This window comes from Sylvia atricapilla, chromosome 20, assembly GCF_009819655.1.
Source record: "Sylvia atricapilla isolate bSylAtr1 chromosome 20, bSylAtr1.pri, whole genome shotgun sequence".
NCBI classification, from domain to species: Eukaryota; Metazoa; Chordata; class Aves; order Passeriformes; family Sylviidae; genus Sylvia; species Sylvia atricapilla.
In genome coordinates, this window is record NC_089159.1 from 4,754,269 (window position 1) to 4,776,252 (window position 21,984).

At 43.0% G+C, this 21,984-nt stretch overlaps 1 protein-coding gene across 7 annotated transcripts in view; it reads left to right on the top strand.

Annotated features, from left to right (window-relative positions):
* Positions 1–21,984, top strand: part of CUX1 (cut like homeobox 1) — a 274,071-nt gene that overhangs the window by 198,004 nt on the left and 54,083 nt on the right. For 2 of the 7 annotated variants that reach the window (XM_066333199.1, XM_066333206.1), the window contains exons 13-20: positions 1,186–1,234; positions 2,237–2,333; positions 3,443–4,114; positions 5,083–5,148; positions 6,546–6,647; positions 8,837–9,663; positions 11,087–11,252; positions 11,921–11,977. In XM_066333199.1, coding sequence (XP_066189296.1) covers positions 1,186–1,234; positions 2,237–2,333; positions 3,443–4,114; positions 5,083–5,148; positions 6,546–6,647; positions 8,837–9,663; positions 11,087–11,252; positions 11,921–11,977 — 2,036 coding nt within the window. The remainder of the gene's footprint in view (positions 1–1,185; positions 1,235–2,236; positions 2,334–3,442; positions 4,115–5,082; positions 5,149–6,545; positions 6,648–8,836; positions 9,664–11,086; positions 11,253–11,920; positions 11,978–21,984) is intronic. The other 5 variants (XM_066333202.1, XM_066333200.1, XM_066333201.1 and 2 more) reach the window with 5 other exon arrangements.

Sequence of the window (21,984 nt, forward strand, 5' to 3'; positions counted from 1 at the left end):
GGAACAGGGGCAGGCAGTTAATGGGTGCCTGGCTAACTCCTCATGGCATCCAGAACTAGTTCCTGTGTTTTAATATTGGACTTCTCCCTTTTTTTCCTCTCAGTTTCCACATTTCATGGAATCACTGAATGTTTTGAGATGGGACACCTTCACTATCCCAGGTTACTCCAAACCACATCCAGCCTGGCCTTGGACACTTCCAAGGATCCAGGGGCAATTCCAAAACCTTTAATACATGATCCACAGCTTTTAATACAGTTTAATACATGATTAAATAGATTGTTCCTGCTCACAGAGTTCCTGGTGCTTTATACATGACAAATGCTGTATAAACACCATCTATATGTGTTTATATGTTTTTCTTCGCCAAATGAATGTTGTCTTTGTACAATAAGAAGCTGAAATCATTTATTGCTTCAGTCTGAGGAAGTTCATGTCCTGCCTGTAGCAGGCTGTTTTAAAAAAAATTATCCAGCAAAGCACAGTAATAAGTCTGGACTCCTGTAAGGATCTGGTTTGCCAGACAACACAGCTCTAACTGAAAGCCTCTGAAAGGAGACATCCTCTGACCACTCACTATTTGTATAAAATACTGACAATGAGACTATCAGATTCTTCTCCTAATGTACTTATAAATATTTGGATCCTTCATATTTCTTAAGAAATATTGGCCCATTTTGTCTTCCCTTTGCCATAGAACGAAGGGGTTATAAAAGTGAAAAACTGCCTTTTAGCCTGTAGTGCCTTGGTTAGGAAGATATTTGTGCATATTTTCCTTGCTGGTGAGCTGGTGTATATCCTATAAAGTGCTGTAGTGTGATGGTGATTCCCGTGTTTGGTTGCTTTGCTACAACTTCGTCATTCCCTTCCAGCTTCACAGATAAATTTATATCGTTTCTGACAGCTTAAAATGTTAGATCCTTATTAACCTTTAAATTTACGCTGTAAACTGGCCTGGTGGGATTGCATATGGAATGATTTAGATGATGCTTGAGAAAATTTTCTTACCCAATAACTGGTTTGAGGAGTTATTCTGTATTCATTAGGAGGTTGTGTTACTGCAAGGAAAGTTGTCATCACTTGTGGTGTTGCTGGAGAACAGGACATGATAATGTTAATAGTCATTAGCAGAGTTGTTAAGAAGAGGAGAAACAGAAAATAATTTCTTTTTTCTGCTTTCCACAGTATATTGAAATCCATGGAGTTTGCACCATCTGAAAGCTCTGGTGCGCAGGTACTGAACTTACTTTTGTTTTCTTACTTGTTCAGCAACTCAGTTGATTAACAAGAATTTTGTCTTGCAATTCCTTGGTGTTGACATCGACAGTTTCCTGTTGATGTTGAGGCTTCTGGGTCTATCGTTGTTTTCCATGATGTTTTCTCATGTAAAAAGCTGAACTGGACTCTTTTTTTTGCCTGTTAATTTCATTTAAGTGGTCAAGGACAGAGTGACGTTTCAGCTGTGCTGGAGTAGATAAACCAGAATGTTGTGAAGTTGAGTCATTTAAAGATACTGGAGGTGGTGTACGGGCAGCACACTGTGCAAGGACTTCAGCATTTTTAAGTATTTGTTAGCCTTGAAAATTTCTTTTCACAAAAGAAAACAAACCTTGGAGTACTGAGAAACCTGTGCTGTGCCAGCAAATTAATCTTACTTCAGTTTAAAGGTTATGAATTAAATTCCTGTTTCTGAAACTAAAACTGAATATCGATGTCCTGGGATTAATTTTCAATGGGTTTTTTAATGATCGAGGGTTAGGTATTTAGGGGAGAGTGAATAGCAGGTTTCTCTGACTGATGTTGTTTTGAACAAACTGTTTCTGCTGAAACGCAGCATGTCAAGGAAATGCTTAGCTTGGGTCAGTTGACCTAGAAGGAATAATATAACCTTAACTCCTGTTTTAATCAGATTAAAAGAAGTCTACAGCTTTTAAACTGAAAGCATGCCAAGACCATTTAAAAATAAGCAGGATTATGAAAACGTTCTGTTACATGTCCCCAAATAATGCAGAACTGATGAATGATTTACAATGAAAATTAAACAGTGAATCTCTTCCATGGCTCACCCCAGAGCCCGGAGTGATTCCTGCCCATCTGCCCCGCTGCCTTCAGAGACCAGTCGAGCACTTGCGGTGGCTTTTTTAAAATATTTTTCCCTCTGAAATCCTTTCTTAGTGCCTGAGTGAGATTCTCAATGGCTTGAGAACCAAACCTCCCCCGTTTTGGTTTCCTCTAGGATGCATCCAAGCCGCTGGAGGTGCTGCTGCTGGAGAAGAACCGCTCGCTGCAGTCGGAGAACGCCACGCTGCGCATCACCAACAGCGACCTGAGCGGTAGGTCCACACAAATTTTGGCTCCTCTGATGCCTCTGCTGTCCTGTGATGGGAGGGAGGGCTGAGTGAGAGCTGAGTGTCTGAGCTAATGCATGGCAGGAGGATTGAGAAGCGACAGGAGCGCTGAGTGACGTTGGATTTGTGTAGTTTTATAGGCTGGATGATGGAGTAGAAGGTAGAGAGTCTATAAAGGTGAAGGAAGAGGCATTACAGGCTGTACCAGTGTTTGAGGCTGTCTTCTGTTTTGGGAACGAATCCATCTCTTTCCCACACACACAGTGTTATGCAAAGTGTTTGCATGTAGAGCACAGTCTTCCTGTCTGATACACTTGGATATACCACCAGCAGGTCAGCTTGGGAAAGCAAAATCCTTTCTTTCCAGCGAAGTGTGTTTGCTGTTTGGCTTGCCTAACGTGGGCTTTGACATCTTGTGTGCACATTTTTTTAAATGGCAAGTCATGGAATTTCCAGATTCTTGAACGATGGTTTTTGCAGCTGGAAGAAAGTTAAAAGTTGCCACTGGCCCTGGGATTACTGAATTCTGAAGTGTTTTCCGACTTTAAACTGAGAGATCTTGGTGCATCCACCTAATGGTTATTCCTTTATTCAAATTGGTTTGTTCCAAAATGTAAATGTTTGCTGCATTTGGGTTCAGTCAGGTCCAATGAGTCGTATCTTGAATGAGAGACATCAGAGAGACTTGCTGTCTGTAACTGCATTTATTTAACTGTATCACTGCACTTCATGTAACTGTTCTAGTGTTAATGTCTGTAAGGGGGATTCTCCAGGCTGCAACATACAAGAAAGGTGCAAACATGAAATGCATGTTGTTTGTTTTGGGGGCCTTGTTTGGCTTAAAAATTTCCAATCATGGAAAAAAAAATTTAAAATAAAAACTAAAAAAAAAACAAAAAACCTACCAAAACCCAACAAATGAAAACAAACCAAAACCAAACCAAACCAAAACTCCCACCGCCACTCCATTGGCCCATGTCAATCTGCACTTTATTTTTTTTTCCCTTTGCGGGGCAAACTTTGCATTTTTTTTTTTATCTTGGTTTTTCCCTCTTTGACCCCCCATAATGCATTATGTTTGACCTTCCTTGTAGGGTCAGCCAGGAGAAAAGGGAAAGACCAGCCTGAGAGTCAGCGTCCTGCAACCTTGCCGGCCTCCCCTCCTTCCCAGTTGCTCCGCAACGCGGGGGAGCAGGCTTCCAATACTAATGGTACACACCAGTTCTCACCAACGGGTTTAAGTCAAGACTTTTTCAGCTCATCCCTGGCGAGCCCCAGCTTACCCCTGGCCTCCACAGGAAAATTTGCACTAAACTCTCTCCTCCAGCGACAGCTAATGCAGTCCTTCTACTCCAAGGCAATGCAGGAAGCAGGAAGCACAAGCATGATTTTTCCAACAGGTCCATACAGCACAAACTCCATATCTTCCCAAAGTCCATTACAACAAAGCCCGGATGTAAATGGCATGGCCCCGTCTCCCAGCCAGTCAGAAAGTGCTGGGAGCATCTCTGAAGGAGAGGAGATAGACACGGCCGAAATTGCACGTCAGGTGAAAGAGCAGTTGATCAAGCACAATATTGGCCAGCGGATATTTGGACATTATGTGTTGGGACTGTCGCAAGGGTCTGTGAGTGAGATCCTGGCCCGGCCTAAGCCATGGAATAAACTGACTGTGAGAGGCAAGGAGCCATTTCATAAGATGAAGCAGTTCCTGTCGGACGAGCAGAACATCCTGGCTCTTCGCAGCATCCAGGGCAGACAAAGAGGTAAGAGCTCCCCAGCCCCCTGCTCCTCTTAGCTCCAAACATTCCAAACCAGGAGCTTCTCCATCCGGGGCTGTTGTGTGCTGCTGCTGCTGCTGCTGCTCCCACCCAGGTTCAGGTGCCAGGTGCAGCAGGTTCAGCCCTCCAGCCCTGCTTTGCAGCACTCAGGCAGGTTCGTATCTCTGCTTATGCTTTTTTTAGCCACTGGCTGGTGCCTGTCAGCAGGAGGGAGCAGCAGGGACACTCACAGCCCTCATTTCCCAACCCCTCCGTGCCACAGCTGAACACGGAGCAAAAAGGGTCAGCAGCTACTCGGGGTATCAGCCCTCAGAAATACTTGGGGGTTTTTATGTGAGGTTATTTACTGAGACCAGGCTTATGTTGTGTCTTGTGTGATTATGTTTTTTCCCCAAAGTGTTCTGACAAAATAGGGTAGGTGATGCATGAGATGAGTAATTAAAACACAATCCCAGTTTAAAGCAGCTTTGCATATTTAAGGCAGCGATTTTAAGAAGTAACATGCATTTCATTGTGATTCATCTTAAGGCTGAGATTTACATTTAGAGAAACTGAAAAGTAAGTTGTTTACAGTCAAGAAATATTGGAAAGGACAGGCAGGGTTTTCCTAGATTTTGTTTAATTGGAAGCACACACTGTTAGATTTATAATCTGTTCTTCCTTTTGATGATTGTACTTGAGGGGATTATCTGCCCATCTTTAACCTCTTCATTTTTGGTATCTCTAGACATTTATTTATATCTGTCTAATCTCCTTTCCGAACATAGCTGTAATCTTTATTAACAAATCAGCCAGCCTTGCTTCTTCCCAAGTGGCCAGTTCCTCCTGCTCAGGGGCCCGAGGGGCCAGGAGAGCTCAGGGCCAGGCTGCCAGCTCCTCATGTCACACAGCCCGTGATGTCAGAGCAACCATCCCCTGATTGTTTTGTTCTTACCAAACTTGTTTTTCAACAGAGAATCCAGGCCAGAACCTGAACAGACTATTTCAGGAAGTACCGAAACGAAGAAATGGGTCTGAAGGTACGTCACAGGCAGGTGTTTTTCTTTGCAGTCAATCCCTAGGAAGTGGAGTGTGCTTTAGCTGTGTGTTTCCTTAAAACTGTGCAGTTTGATTCTGGCCTGGAATCTGATAGAAAAACAGACAGTAAGTATAAAACAAACCATGGGTTAGATGAACACTTTGCTTTTTCTAATTCTGCTGCTGCTGTACTAACGTGACCCTGTTTGGATAGTTCTTCCCCTCCCATCCTCCCTGTGTACACAGATAAAGAGAGAGGAGTGATAGAAGTGGCTTTATAAAGTCATCAGATCTATTGAAATGCTCTCTTTGCTATTTTTATGGTTTTGGAGGGACAAAGTTGCACAGTTACAACATCAATTGCATACTGCTTCTGCTCTAGATTTACTTCTTTCTTCTCATGAGGCTTATGCTGACAAATTCCACCTAAAACTTCCACAGTGCTTAATTAGGGTGATGCTTAGTTCAGTGTTATAGATGAAAAAGACAGCAAGATAAGTGAACATCAGATCCATACGTTTACACTGAGGAGGAAATCTGCACATTTTTGTTACAGATTACTTGCAGAATTTTTCTTTTAGTAAGACCAGAAGGAAGGAAAAACAAAAGCCAGTACACCAAAAGCCTATAGTTATTTTGACTCCAGTCACAAATTGCCTCACTTGCTTACAAACAATAATCCCATAATGGAAAATGCAGTTAAGTGCAGTAGCACTCACAGTTTTCCCTCCTTTTCTTCCCCTTAGAGGTTAAAAACAAAACAAAATAAAACCAAAAAAAACCCCAAAAAACCAGAAGCAAAACCAAACAACCAAGTAATAGCTCTTAGCTGGAGAGTACTTCAAATGGTATCTGCGTTTAAATGACTCTTTCTCTTAATGTATTAACCTCCAGAAGGTTAAAAATTGTTTTTATTGAGTTACTTTTTAATTCTGTTTTGGGCTGAATGTATACTCATCTTAGTTTGCCTAGCAGCTGATGCCATTTTTAACTTGATTCCTGGGCTTATGTTTTTAGCTTTCTTCTTTTCCCATCCAGTTCTTTTCCTTTCTGTTTCCTCTCCCCCTCCTAAAAAAAAAATATAAAAAAACCACTAAGCTAAAAAGAAAAGGAAAAAGAATAGATCTATATATATTACCATAGAAAAGGAGTATATGACCACCTAGTTCTTTCTCTGATGTTCTCACCATTCCAGGGCAGCTAGAGACAGGCACAACGAGGATATTTTGCTTGTATTATGTTAAGTAAATTTTATTATGTTGTGTAAATGTTGGTAAAGGTCCTGTGCAAGTTGTCCTCAGGTTGTGCTGGCCGTGTATCATATACAGTGTGTCTTTGTGTTATAAAAGCAGCCAAATAAGAGTTTTCCTGGTGTCATCAGTTGTGTCTTCCTCCCCAGGTAACATAACCACACGAATCCGAACCACAGAGTCTGGCTCTGATGAAGCCATCAAATCCATTCTCGAACAAGCCAAAAGGGAGCTGCAAGTACAGAAAACAGGTAAGGGCTCATTTTGTCTCTGCCTGCTTTTACTGCAGAATTTAATTAAAACAATTGCCATGAGCTTTCTGGTCAGTTAATTATATTCTTAAAACCTTCAGTGTAGGTTTGAAGAGGTTTTTTTGGAGATTTTTATTGTTATTCAGTGGAGTTGTTTTTCTGTCTCTGAGGCATCCTGAGTTAAGGTCGCACGTGTCCCGGCGTGGTGGGGTCTGCTCTGCCCTGCTCCCTGTGGGATTTCTGAGCACCTTATCCCTGTGCAGAGCTCTGAGCTCCTGGCTGCCCTCCAGACCTGTAGGAGTCACTGAGGGGGACCTGCAGAATCCCTTCTTCTCCCAGTTTGCTCCTTGGAAAGGGAACAGCTCCTCCTTTCTCTCCTCTTCTGTCTCGCTCATGCCCCAGGGACATGGGACAGGGGCTGGATGGATTTGTTGGGGTGAAGGTCACACTTCAGGCAGCAATTACCAGTCCCAGCCCCATGGTACATCCTGTACTCATATAGGCACACTCAGTCCTGACTCTAGATGACTTTATTTTTGGTTACAGAACATATTCAGTGAATGAACTGGCAAATCCAAAACACATTCCCTTTCCCAAAAAGTCCCTCTTAGCCTGAGATGAGTCTAATTTCTCATTGTATGCTGTCATGTAATTAACTTTCTGTCTAGTCCATAGCCCTCTCAGTTTTATGAGTTCCCAGTGCTGCTATTGGGCTGAAGTAGAAATTGCTGTGCAATACTTCTGTTTCATTTTTTAAAGTAAATACTGATCTACGGTTTTGGATAGTTGTCTTTCAAATGAAAACTAAGTTAATCTCATGGCAGAGTATAAAACACTAGTTAATATATGATCTAAATAATACGACTTTATACAGGAAATTATTACATAGAGAAAAAATATGGGCTTTGTGCAGGAAACTGCAAGAATGTTATTCAGTAGCATGTTTCATCTGAGAGTCTCAGACTTCCTTTCAAATATTAATTCGGCCTCAAAACTCCCTGTGAAACCAGCAGATAAAACAACAGAGAGAATCTCACTGTCTTTTTTTCCTATTTCTCAGCTTTTCATGTATTTTGCAGTCTGTGACAGGAAGGAATGTAGGGAGGCAAATTCAGAAATGCATTCAGATGAGCCGTAGTATTACTGGAGCTGTACACAGTGTTGCAAATCTTATTTCACTTGGAGGCCACTCCTTGCAGTGTGGGGCTCCCTGCTCCCACCTGGTGCTTCCCCACTTTCCCTCTTCTCTGCAGAGCAGCTTTCAGAGGAACTGGTTTCCAAGCACTGGGGACCTCAGTGGAGACTGAAATAGAAGCAGATGCCATTGCAAAACCTCCTGGCTCTGCAGAGATAATTCCCCACCCACGTTCCAGTCTCTGCTCATCCCCGACTGCTGCAGCACAGCCACCCAAATCCTGGTTCCCCACTGGAATGCTGCATTTGGGGGTTATCTCTGCTGAGAGCACCCGTGACTCCACCCTAGAGCTTTGGATAAGGGGGAAGGTGATGGCCAGGTATCAGCCTGGCTCTGGTAGAGCTGGTTATTTCAGTGGTTGGGACAGTGGAACAAGAAAACAGGAGCATATTTAGTTTGTCAGTGAAATAATGATGATCATCTCTTCCTAAAGTTCTGCCTTTGTTGTAATTTGTGTGTTGTGTTTTTGAAGTTAAAAGGTCTCACCTTATTTATGCTGTAATAGTCTGTCCAGGTGAATGCAGCTGTGTTCAGTTCTGAGTGCGTGTTAAAGTCATTTGTGGAGAAAAGAGTGAAGTGAAAGGTTAAATAACTTTGTAAATGCAGCTATAAAATGTTATTGACCACGTGGGGGTGGGGGAGGAAGAGGTGAAGGCTTGATTTTCAAAGGCATTTATTTGAAATTTTTTACAATAGTGGAAGGGCAAGTGATCCCAGACTTGTGCAGCTGAGCCTGTGCGTGCAAACATCCAGCACTTTGGCAACTCTCAAAATTTTCCAGTGAAGAACTTTGGAAATCTTACCTTATTTTGAAAAGTGCAAATCTTTGCTTAGTGAAAACTCCTCCCTCCCATCCAGAAATGTATTGCAGCTCCCTCTTTTTCTTTTCTTTTTTTTTTTTTTTTTTTCCTGTCAGGGCAATGTTTACAGTAGCACGTGTTGAATATAAAGCATTTTCCTCTGTTGCATTTAGTCTTTTGGTTGTTTTTCATAGCTGAGCCGGCTCAGCCGCCTTCTGCCTCTAGCAGTGGCAATTCTGATGATGCAATTCGATCCATTCTGCAACAAGCCCGACGGGAAATGGAGGCACAGCAGGCTGCCCTTGAACCTGCCTTAAAAACACCACCTCTATCTCAAGCTGACATTTCTATCCTGTCCCCCAAACTAGTGTCTACACCTGCAATGTCTTCGGTTTCCAGCTATTCTCCTTTGGCCATATCCCTGAAGAAACATTCATCTGTCACTGATTCCAGTATCTCTGCATTGCAGAACCTCTCTGGGCTCAAAAAGGAGCCTCAGGAGGCACCTGTTTTAGAGCTTCATGGAATAAGTGATTCTGCCCAGGGTATGTTGAGGCATGTTAAAAATGAGTTGGGACGTGGTGGTGTTTGGAAGGACCATTGGTGGAATACTGTGCAGCATGAGAGAAGAAATGCAGCTCTTCCCGAAGATATAAAAGTTGAGGAAGCCAGTGGTGGAAAAGAAAAGGTCAGCAATCAGACTAGGCCAGATCGTAGCCAGCTCCAAGGACCGTCTTCTTCCGAGTATTGGAAAGAGTGGCCAAACGCGGAATCTCCGTACTCGCAGAGTTCTGAATTGAGCATGACCGGGGCCAGTCGCAGTGAGACACCACAGAATAGCCCCCTCCCTTCATCCCCTATCGTGTCCTTGTCCAAGCCATCCAAACCTTCGGTTCCTCCACTGACACCCGAGCAGTATGAGATTTATATGTACCAGGAGGTGGATACGATAGAGCTAACGCGGCAGGTCAAGGAAAAGCTAGCAAAGAATGGCATCTGCCAAAGGATCTTTGGGGAAAAGGTAAAGAAAAAGTGGTTCTCTCTTGTTTCCGCCAGTGTTGTGATTGTGCCCTCTGCTCCTGACACGGGTGCAGAGCCAGAGGGGGACGTGCCACGGGTGTCCTGTGGAAAAAATGTTTTTGCTCCGTGTGTGAAGTATTTCAAAAGTAAGCTCACTAAAGTATGCGTTTGCCTGTGTGGTAGGAATTGCAAGGGTTTTTGTGCAGGGATTGGCTTCAGCCACTTGGAATTAGGAATGGGGCCCCAAGTTTAGAAAACTTGAAAGCTGAAGCAAACGTTGCTGAGACTCAATATTTCATGCTTAATGTAATGAATTCGTGGAATATTTGAGTAATACCATTGTCATAAGTGGAGAGCCTTAACTTTATTACAAGCGAAGATTATGGACACAAGAGCATTTTTCCTTTTTTGCTATTATTTGGAAACGTGCACAAGGGCATTAAAACAAACACACGGAAAATCCCCTAACTCTCCTTAGTCTGAAGTCAAGAATTCCAAGTCGTTTCTAATACCTGGTGCTCAGCACCTCAGTGTGCTCTGAGATGTTTTAGGGCTGTGTTTGATTACAGATAAGGCTCCCTGAAGTTCTCACGTCGTGAGCCCTAAGCACTGAGCACGTGGGATTTTGAGGGTCCCTAACCACCAGAAAACCCCTCCCAGGCTGTAAAACGTGTTGGACATTTGTTGTTTCTTCTTCCTATAAAGAATTGAATCAATGTAAAAGTGTAATAGGAGCTGGCATCGCACTATTACCTTCTCACTAAGATATAAAATGAAAAGTCTGACCTCTCGGGGTCTTTAAAGATCCCATGGCAGCTTTCATTAAGGATGATTTTTAACTCTTGTACCTGTGCTGAATTCTAGGCAAGTAATTGCATTCTGCCTGTCTGAAATTCTGCACCCACTCACTGCAGTCAGCTGTATTCTTAAATATTTACTTATGTGGAGCAGCCGCTGCTACAGGTGAAAACACATCGTTGTAATTCGTCCCCCAAAAATCAACCAAATATAGGCCTAGTCTCAAAAGTCCCAATTATTTTTGTTTGAGAACAAAATACATGCCAGTCATTGCCTGTTTCATCTGCCTGTGTGTGCCTGGACTGGGTGTTTTTCCTGTTAAAACTGATGAAACTGTTTGACACAAAATATGAAAAGCATGCAAATCCCTCACCAGGCTGCTGCCACCCAGATCCTGCAGGAAAAAAAAACACCTTCCTTCAGAAGGCAACACGGCAGGAAGAAAAGCATTTCCATCCGAGTATCCAGAAAAAACAGTTTTTATAATTGTCCAATTTTTACAGTTTTTATAATTGTCCATATACAAACAATTTGAGCGCTACAGTAAAGGAAACCAAAATGACTTAAATTCCCCCCGTTTCCAGTGCCAGTGTGTTAACGTGCCATTCTTGGTTGCTTCACTTCAGGTATTGGGGCTGTCCCAAGGAAGTGTCAGTGACATGCTCTCCAGGCCAAAGCCATGGAGCAAATTGACCCAAAAAGGCCGAGAACCATTTATTCGTATGCAGCTCTGGTTGAATGGTGAGCTGGGACAGTGTGTCCTGCCTGCACAAGGGCAGCAACAAGGACAAGGTAATTAAAATTCCACTATGTTGTTTGAGTTGAGGAGGAGGAGGAGATTTTTTTTCTTTTTTTTATTTTCTGTATTTTTTTATTTATTTTTTTTTTAAATTTGCAGTAAGCCAGCCTTGCACCAGTGCTGGTCCAGGCGTTGTGGAAGTGGCACCATCCACCCTGGCAGCCCAGCCAGTCCCTAAGGGGACGTGCTGGGAATGTTTACAAACGTTTATGTGTCATTGATAAGCAGCAGTTATCAAGTTCCTCATTAGGGTGATATTATCTAGGCATGAATGTGACACGCAATCCCAAAAATTTTGGCCAAAGAGCTGGAAAATGTTGCGCGCTGTTTCCTAGGGTTGCACAGGGGATTTTGTGGATTGTTCCAGGGAGAATATCGATTGCTGTCTCAGGAGGTGAGCTGGAAAACTAAGCTTTAAAGGGGGAACGCTGGGTTGCAATGACACTTTTATTGTGGCTGTCTCTTCCCCTAATACCTATGGACACAGAAAAGGCAGGCTGGAGCCTGGCCTGGGTCCTACCTTTCTGTGCCATGAGTTAACTGAGCAGTGATTCCTTGCTGAGATCAGTACTTTGCTATTTGTTGAGCCTGCTTACTGTTTAGTTTGTGGTTTGGCATCTCCTTTTATTGTTCCCTGATTTTCCTCTCCTCTCTTATCTAGTCCTTCACTCTGTGACATCATTACAGGATTCCCTACAGCAGGGATGTGCAAGCTCAGGTAATCAGCTGGTTTCAATGATTTGCTCTGAAATAATTCTCTGTGCTTTTGTTGCGTTTGCTTTGATGCTGAGAGGTTTCTCACGTTTTGTTGTATCATGCAGGAGTCCCTTCAGGTTGTTTTTTTTTTTTTATTAATGCAGTTAATTCCTCCTTCTCTCCTTGTTGCTATGGCAGATGTAGGGAGCACGCATATTTAGCTGCATATATTAGGTAAAGAGACTCTGTCTGATCTTAGAGATCATTGGCTCTGTAAGGGAGGTTTTTTTGCCATAGTTCAGCTTATCAATGTGACATGTGACAATGGCTGTAAAACAAGCCCTTGGTTTGTAATGTGATCCACATACTCCAGCTGCCTCACTCGCTGGTAGGTTTTTTTCCACTCTCCTTTGCACAAAATCTGCTTTGTTAATCCGAAGGTGGGGAACAGACCACGTTACGTCTTTTTCAAGCTTCGTTAAATATTCCCAGCTGACTTTTTTTTTTCCCCCACTCTTTTCCATTTGCAAAAAATAAAAATAGATAAAAAAGCAGATGCAGCAAAGCTGAGTGTCAGGGAAGTGAGTGGCTGAAGGCTTTAGAGATGGTCACAGGATAGGAGGGAGGCTGGGGCAGGAGAGAACAGCTGTGTTCCTGCTGTTAGATACCAAACTCTACCCACACAGCCTCTTTACCAATGAAATGCTTCACTGACGTAAAACACTCCAGAAAAATACCCATTGCCTGCTCTGTGCTCACAGCCAGTGCCCTGTGTTAGAGAACTGCTGCATTTCAGGGCACAGACAGGGATGGGTTGTGCTCTTCTTCCACCCTTCTGCTATTCTGAAATACTCCTTTTTTTCTGCAGCTCACTGGCTTTACTCTAAATGTCCCAACCAAAGTGCTTTTTTCTCTTTACTGGGGAGACTATTTTGCATTCTAAAAGATTTTACTAGAAGAAAATTCGTGATGATATTCTGTCCACGTTTTTCTTAAGGAGAACAGTTGAAAATAAATACATAAAAGAAAAAAAAAATGCCCCCAGTAAAAACAAGCCATGAAAACAAAACCAAAATGGGAGAAAATTATTTGCAATCATAGGGCTATTGTTACTTATAGCCAAGCATTTAGGGAACATGGAAATTTCCTGTGATGGTTCATTAAAAACATGCCATTGAGTACTTTTTTTTTTTTTTGTGGCATCAATGCCGTGCAAGAGTGTCACAGTCACAAACGCCCAAGACGGCGTGGAAAATATGAGTAATTAATTGTAGCCATTTTAGGGGGAATTTGAAATCAGAGGAGCTGGGAAATGCTGCATTGTTATTGCTAATCTTCATATTTATGACTAACTCTAATTATAAAAGATGGAAAGACAAGCCCATAGTATTAAAATCCGACCACCTTCTGGATTCCCGGGGGGATCGCTGGGAGCTGAAAGTGATTTCCTTCAGGAAGTTCAGTTTTGCTGCTGGGATATTTTGTTCCCTCCCACACTCCCAGTGTCGTTTGTCAGTTCCTGCCCTTGAGCTAATATTTTGTGAGGTGACACGTTCCTATCAGCTAATAAAATCATGTTATTGATGATTGTCCTCCTTCGTTCCTTAAAGCCGACTCACAAATGAGAAAATGGGCTCGTGCCCTTTTCTACCTCCTCTCGGAGGATTAAAAATAGAATTGTTGTACAAAATGTTCTTTTCTTGGTGCCTTTCTCTGTGTGTGAAGGAATAAGGAAGGTTGTGACACCAGGCAGAACAAAAAGAGCAAAAACCAAGTTATTTGAATGAGGAAGGGCAGTCTGGTAATTTCCTTTTATTAGCAGCTGTTCTGTAATTAAAAATGCAGCAAACAGTTTGGAAAAGGTAATAATAATTATGCATTTGTGAAAGATCCATCACTCCAGGGCAGGGAGAAAAAGAAAAAAAGAGAGAGAGACAGCTCCAATTTTCTGGTCTTCTGAGACATTTCCCAGGAAAATCAAGGCAGAGAAGGTTGCATACTTGTAATTTTAAAACAGAAATTAATCAGAACAGTTTTGAAACGAGGAAAGGTCTGGAGCCTTTTCCATGTAATATAATTGGCTTGGAACTTGTTGAATGCATGAAGGGAAAGAAGTGAAATTAAACTAACACACTCAGTGGCTCCTGAGTGCTTTGCCAAGAAGGTCTTCAGTGTACAGAGTGTCAACATGCATAGTAACGACTCAAACTTTTATTAGCTGGGAGTATTTTCATTACTGTTTGGCTCTGTTCTATCAAACTAGCAAGGTTTTCTGGATTTCTGAGCCACTCAGTTACATTTCTAGATCATAAGGTTTTGATTAACACCTCATTCATGAAAATCTCACCTTTTGTCCAGTCATTTTCCACTTTCACGTGTGGCCAGATGGGCCCATCCGTGTTTCATATCATGAGTGGATAAACATATATGTATTTTTATATATGTTGAGATAGCAAAGAGAAGCCAGGCTTGGTTTTCTTCTTTGGAAGCTGTATTCCTGAACTACATGAAAAAGCAGACTATACCAAAATGACAGACAGGTATAGACCTGTATTTTCTGCCTGTGAGCTTTCTTCAAGGCTTGGTGATTTTGTGCAAGTTTCAGGGTACGCGTTTTACACAAAAATGGTATCTGTACCCTAGGTGGTCAAAAATAGTATTGCTGTGTCTTTTCTAACATTTTTTCTGTGTATTTCTTTCCACCTAAATGCTCTAATGCCCTTGGGTAAATCTGCCTTTTTAATGATTTATGTGTCAAAAGCATGGACCAAATCACATGGAAAAAAAAAGTTGAATTAGTGTCACCCAACTGCATCAGCATTTTTTCGTGATGAATTTGGCCCTTATTTAGTTGCATTATTGCTGATGGGAGCCAGGGTGGGTTTGAACAGTTGCCATGTGCCAGGAGAAGGCTCAGATATTTTTCTAAATACTTGTACTGTGCACAGCTTTTATTAGTTGGTTTTATTTTGGGGGTTTGTGCTGCGTATCTATAGGAGATTGAGACAGAGTTTCCTTTCTGGTGCTGTTGATTCCGTGGCTGCTCGCAGGAAGACGGAATTTTTACACTCACTTTTTTTTTTTTTCTTTATCCTCTGTGAAGGACATCCACTCTCTATATACTACATTAAAGGCTTGCAAATACTCAGTGGGAGGAAGACGTGCCTTTTTGGTGTGTGTTTCTGTAAGGGTCGTCTTATGACCTAATGTGGAAATCTTCATTTGCCGATACAGCTGCGGGTGATCTCAGGGGATTTTGAATTTCCCTTTTGTTTGTCTTCCTTTCTGGGTATCATCCATCATTCCTAACCTCATGCTGCTTAGCAATAGTAACACTCATGGGAGTTGAAGAAAGGATTATAGCAGCATAAAATGGGGAGCTAATTAGAGCTTGTTTCAAAATCAGAATCTAGCTTGAGATAATTGCATATTATCTGGTGATTTAAAAACCCGAGATCTACTGTATTTAGATCAACTAAAATATGCATAAAAGCTTTCTTTTCGAAATAAGGCGTTTGTAACAACGGGGAGATTACTTCTTATCATCCCTTGGGAACAGAAATCGGAAAAACCTCAGGATGGTTTAGTGTTGTGATATTAACAGAGAGATCAGGGGTGTGATGGCAAAGCCATTTATTTATGTACTACAGATTCCTGTAACATTTTCCAGTGCAGAAGCTGCTGAGTGGGCAGGTAGTTTAACTGTGTGCTGGGTGGATATTCCCATTTTCCTGATCCCAGGAGAATTCTGTCACATTGGCTGCTCTGGAAGAAACAAAAGTAGGGAAGAGAGCATGTTCCAGGCTGGCAGCCCAAATTTGGGAATACCATCCTGATGCACTTCTGGGAAGAGCTTGGTAGCTTTGTGGCGGCAAAGGAGAAGTTTTTACCTCCATGCCCCTGTGTTTTATCATCTTTTCTTGCATTGTTCTGGTTTGTTTGGGTGGGCTGGGATTAGCACAGGGAGAGCTGAATCCTTACACTGTGACATCACCAAAGTGATCAGTGCAGTGATGCTGACAGACCTTCCCAAATTGGAGCTGGTTTTTGCTGTTGAATCAAAAAAATAAAAAACAGCAACCACTGAGAGAGATGGTTTTGCAGTCATTTGCTGGCATTCCAGGTTAATAAAAATGTACGACATGAAATGTTTGTGGTTAATGTAGTCTGTGAAATGGAAGAGAAGGGAGATCACATGGCTCAGACAGCCGACTGAAGGAATTCCTTGCAGAGATGTTTTGTGTCTGATGACCAATTATTGAGTCTTGGACTTGGGAAAGTTGTGGCCTTTTGTGCTAGGTGCAAATGTGGTTTTAAAGTTCAGAGCTGAGTACATCAGCCAAAGAGTTACCTTCATGCTTGTCCCTGGAGCACCCTGGCACATCCTGGTGAAGTTTCCACATTCTTTCTGTGTGGTTTGGGATTGGGCTCAGGAGCAGTTGTCCGTGGCTGTCTGGATTTCAAACCATAGGGTATCAGTTGGCTCCTGATAAAGGCAGCTGTTGTAGTCTGTCTGTAACGTGTGTGATCATCTTCTGTGCCATTTCCCTGACACTTGGACCACGAAAACCTCCCTGGCAGCCTTTCTGGTATCAATAAAACCTGGAGAATCTCTGTCAAGGCACCTCAGTGGGACCTGGGAATGCAGCATGAAGTCAGTGCCTCAGGTTGATTCTGAGCATGACACTGGCTCAGATTCCTGGCCATCAGCTGGACATTCCTGTTTGCTGCTGAGCCTGTCCTGCCCAGGCTGCCCCCACAGCCCTGCTCCTTCTCCATCAGTGATGCTTTGCAAATAGTCAGTGTTTGTGGAGAAATTCCTCTCCTGGTTGTATCCTTCTCTGTCCATGGGACCACCCAGTGATTAAATCTGCAGAAAATGACTCTGTCCTTACTGTGGTCACGGCTTTGCTGTTACAGAAGGGCTAAAGTAAAACACAAACTCAGGGAGTGAACACTTTTCTAGGCAGATACTCCTTGTGACTCAATTACAATGTTAATACAGCAAAGAGGAGACCTGTGCCGGATTCTGAAGGCAGATTTAATTCACTCCAAAGTGTAGTTATGGACTCCTAGCATTTGTTTTGGAGAAGTTACCCAGTCACATTGCAGCTGTATTTTATTTCTGTGGTTAATTTGGGAATGCAGGTCCTTGACACTCACTCTCCCCCTTAGTGTGAGATCCCCAAGCAAGGAGTTCAGGTGTGGCTCTGCAGCAGCACTGAGCCAGGCACAGCAGTGCCTTATCCTTAAAGTATTTGTTTTCAAAGAGCAGAATTAATAAATGAATTTTTTTTTTTAAGCTGTGTGGAAAAAAGAAACTTTCCTGGCCATTATTGCCTCAGGCTTCTCAGGTAGTTCAGAGAGCAGCAGTTGGCATGAGAGTTGCTAAAAAGAGGGTGTAGTTAGGGAGAGAAACCGTGGCCATTGAGTAGTCGAACATTTTGTTGTGTTTGATGGGGACGGGCATTATATAAGCCACAGCAGCACCTAAAAAACCACCAGACCTTGAGAGAGGAACATGAACGAGCCCAACTGGGTTTTCTGGGGGGTTCTGACTCTCTGTAAATCCCACTGTTGCGCATTTCATCACTTATCTCTTCATCCCGTGAATTCCCAGCGTTTCCCTTGCCCCGTGCGTGCATTCCCCTGGGGAGGGGTCTCACACTGCCAGCTGCACACCACAGAGGGGCTGGGTGGGAAAGGCAACTTCCACACCAACTGGAGCAGCACAGGAGAGAGGCTGTGGCTCTGGAGCCCCAGCACAGGGAGACGGAGCAGCCCCAGGCAGGGTCAGGAGCCGGGGTGTAGGCTGGGCTCTGTCCCCCCTGGGCTGGCAGCTGCACAAGAGCCTGGAAAGGCGCTTCTCCAAAGGGAGCAGATGATGTTCTGTCGGGGATAGAAAGCTCTGGCAGCTGGCAGAAGCTCATGTTGGTGTTTTGGCTGCTGGTGGGGAAAGGAGGGGGGCTGCAGGTCCAGCCCCGTGGCCACTGGTGGGATGGAGATGGCCACGGTACCCTCGGCCCTCCTGGGCAACAGCCCAACTGCTGCTCAGCAAATTACCAAATGCTCCTCCACTGGAGGAAAATTACCTTGCTTTCAATTCAAAGAACAGATAATGGACTATTTTCCTCCCAAAATACTGGGGGAAAAGGTGTGTGAGCACCGAATGTGCAAGTTGTTATTTCCGTCTTATAATTGGGATGGAAATCCTCTTCGTCCAGCAGCTCTGAAACAGGGAAATAAACAGCCTGTTCTGGTTATAGAGTTACATATTGCTCCATAGCAAATCATTCCCAAGATGAAAAAAACCAGAATATTACCAGAAAATTAATGTCTTCTAAGTTACCTTCCAGCCTGTCCTTTGCATTAGAGTGTGAGAGAAACTTAGAAATTTGTCTCACTTCATTTGATATGTGTTGGAGGGTTTTTTAACTTGCCAACAACCTTCCAGAGAAACAGCAAATGAAAGAATCCAGTGATTATTTTAAATCTGATGAGAAATGCAACTTGTGTTGAAAACAAAGCAAAGTGGATTTGAGATCAAATTTAAATAAAAGTGAAAAGAGAAAGATAGGCAATTAAAAAGCCAATGAAAGGAGAAAATACAATTACAACAAGAAGTGTAAAATAGGCCCAGTGATACATGTTCAGTACTTATACTTGTCAAAGATATTGCTGATGGCAACTTGCCACAGAATCAGAGGAGGGGTTTGGGTTGGGAGGGACCTTACAGCCCATCCAGCCCCTGCCATGGGCAAGGACACCTTTCCCCATCCCAGGCTGCTCCAAGCCCCATCCAGCCTCACCTGGAACATTCCCAGGGATGAGGCAACCACAGCTGCTCTGGGCACCCTGTGCCAGGGTCTCCCCACCCTCACAGGGAACAATTCCTGCCCAATATCCCATCTATCCCTGCCCTGTGGCAGTGGGAAGCCATTCCCCCATTGTTCTGGCCCTCCATGCCCTTCTAAAAGCATCCCTCTCTGTTTTCTGGCATGAGGTGTTCCCTTCTGGCCTCATCTCCAGAGCCATCTCCCCTTTCCTTGCTGCTTTCCCAGGGATCCTGGGATGAGTTCCCACACGAAGGAGGTGTGAGACTGACCACGGTGTAACCACAGCTGTGGTTAGTGTTTGTTTCTCTGGTTCACCCCTCTGGAACTTGGGTCCTAAAAATAGTGCAAGTTTGAACTGGCAGATGTTTCATTTGTCCTTTAGGAGAGGACCAAAATTAGCCTCTCATTTGGCACCTAAATAAAGCAACTTAACTGCCTTAATGCGAACTTTGCAATTACTGTCTATTGAAGTTGCAACATTTTGTTGTGTTTGATGGGGAAGGGCATTATATAAGCCACACCAGCACCTCAAAAGCCACCAGACCTTGAAAGAGAGAGGACGAACATGAACCAGCCCAACTGGGTTTTCTGGGGGGGGGTCTGATTTGGGTGATTGGTTATTTCTTTTTTACTTTTTTTGATCCAAGACAGGTGTTTTCCCTAATGAAGGTTTCATTAAAAAAAAAAAAAAAGAAAAAGGCAAAAGTACCCTGGAAATGCTCAGAGAGCTGTCTATTGTAAAGGGAAAAAACATTAATAAAAGGACAGCAATGGTTTCTGTAATTTTCAGAGAAAAATCTGCACAGAATGCCTGAAGCTGGGTTAGCAGTGGGACTCCCCAGGGGCAACAGAAAGATGTTATAATCAATTACCACATCATAACACTGATGTATGATAATTACTGAGTGTTCCTCCTGAGATAGTGCAGCATTTGGCTGGGATGCGGCTCTTTCATGGTCCACTGCCTGATTAATATGCAAATAATAGGCTGATTGCATGATGAATGCAGAAAATGAGTTCGCTGATAACGTGAGCACCGAAGCGGGAAGATGATAAATTACTTTTACTGACTGTCCTACATTAAGTACCCTTTCTCAACAATTTTATCACAAATTAAGTAAAGCAGTATGGAGAGATTATGAGGATGTGTAAAATAATGTACCTTAATAGCTTTTATAATATTGTTGCGTACAATGTAAATGTCATTTTGTTTCAGCACTTTTCTCCAGCACTCCTCCAAAAAGGAGGATCTTTAGTGCAGCGCTGCACAGGGTCAGTCTGTTTCTCCCTCTGCTGAGGGTGGGTTGGGAAGGAAAGGAGGGAAGGAAAAGGAAGGAAGGAAGAAAAGGCAGCAGTCATTAGCCTGGGATCCATCCCATATGGACATAGCCCGTGGCAAGGGGATGTCCACATTGTTTAGAGGGGGAGATCTCTCTAAATGCAGTGCACAGTGCACATATGCATCCTGCTGCAGCCTCTGCTGTGGAGCAGACACAAAATCAAATCTCCAAGAAGGGTGTGGAAATACCTTCACACTCAGGCTCCTGATACAGGAGGCCGACAAACAGTCATAAAACTGGTGCCACGTTCAAGCAAGTTGGTTTAACACCTCAAATCACGAGGTCAGCAAGTCAACAAAGGCACCATAAACTGCAGCAGAACCTCCTCGAGGAGGCTCTCACTCTGGTTTTTTCCAAAGTGCATTGTGCACGCGTTTGTCTTGATTATACTAAAAATATAACACTGTGGGGTTGTGGCGTCTTGATTGATTGCTTCCATGACATATTTGTTTTAGCACTCAGAAAATCCTTAATAAAGCGTCTGCACACAAGCTGGTTTAATAATAAGGTTATTGAAAATATTTTCCAGCAGTTATTTCTAAATATTGATTTCTAGCTAAGTTACAGAAGCACAGAAAAATCTGAATATTAAGTAAAGGTTGGCAGAGTAGAGCAATGTCTTTTAGAGCAGCCATGATTCTGCCATTAATTACCTAATTTAAAATATGGTGTATTTTTAGAAAGGAGTTTTTTTATTGGTTATGGGCGATGTGTAAAACCAAAAATTATAATTCAGTTTTCAATGGCAAGATTCCACTTCTGGCTCAGGAATCATAGAATCACAGGATGATTTGGGGCTGTTGGCCTGACCTGGGCATTGCTCTGATGTTTTCAACTGGGGGTCTAAACCTAGCTAAAATATTCTTAACTTTCCCCTCGTTTTTTTCAGTGTTTTATTGTAAAGTAGTGCTTAGGGCTACAGAGGCCTCATCTTCCCCTCAGGCTATTGCAAAAATGCCCCTTTAATTCTTTTCCTCTGAGGGTTTTCTGCTGGGGTGTGGTTGTGTCAGGGCTTGGTGTGTCTGCCCCAGAGTCAGATCTCAGGACAAATTGCACTTGAACTGATTGACTCCAAGTTGTATCTTCCTGCACAAAGTTGCAGACATCCTTTGGAGTGATCTGTACTCCCCAGTCCTCCTGACTCAGTGGAAGTCTGATGGTTTCACTTTATGTAGCCTTAAAATAGATCTTGGTGTAGCTTTGGGCACAGCAGTGGGATTTCTAGAACTCAGAGGCGTTTGTGGCTGCAGGTTTGTTGAAGGGAGAATTGGTTGCCCAACTTCTTCAAGTACTTTTAAACATCCAGCTGTAAATCTCTCCCCATGAGCCTGTCACCAGCTCCCATCTTACCTGCTCTTTTCTCAACTTCATCTGGTTTCTCCAGCTCTTTCTGCTTTCCAGAGCTGAAAACATTTTTTAACAGAGGTGCAAAGCTAAAACAATTATTGAAAATACAACTTAAATTGCAGCAATACCTCGTAATCCTTCAGCAATACTCAAAAGCAGATTTTTTTCAGGTAATTTTAACATCTACCCTGATTATTCAGTTTTATGTGCTCCTGACACTAAACATATACTCATATGCAGAGTGGGAACCTTTAGTTTTATATTGCCCCAGTAATGGCAGAGTTAACCAAAGCTGGTTCCTCCCCTTTCCGTGCAGACACACATACATCTGCACGCTTTCCTAAAGGGTTTTTTCCTTTGATCCCTCCCCTCATCCACATAAAATTTCCCTCGGAGCCAAGACCCAGAATAACATTTTCCCCAAAGTTACAACCTTTGTGAAGCAAACAAACAAACAAATCCTCCACAGTCAGAGTGGTGGCAACTCCAGCGAGCGCTCACAACTC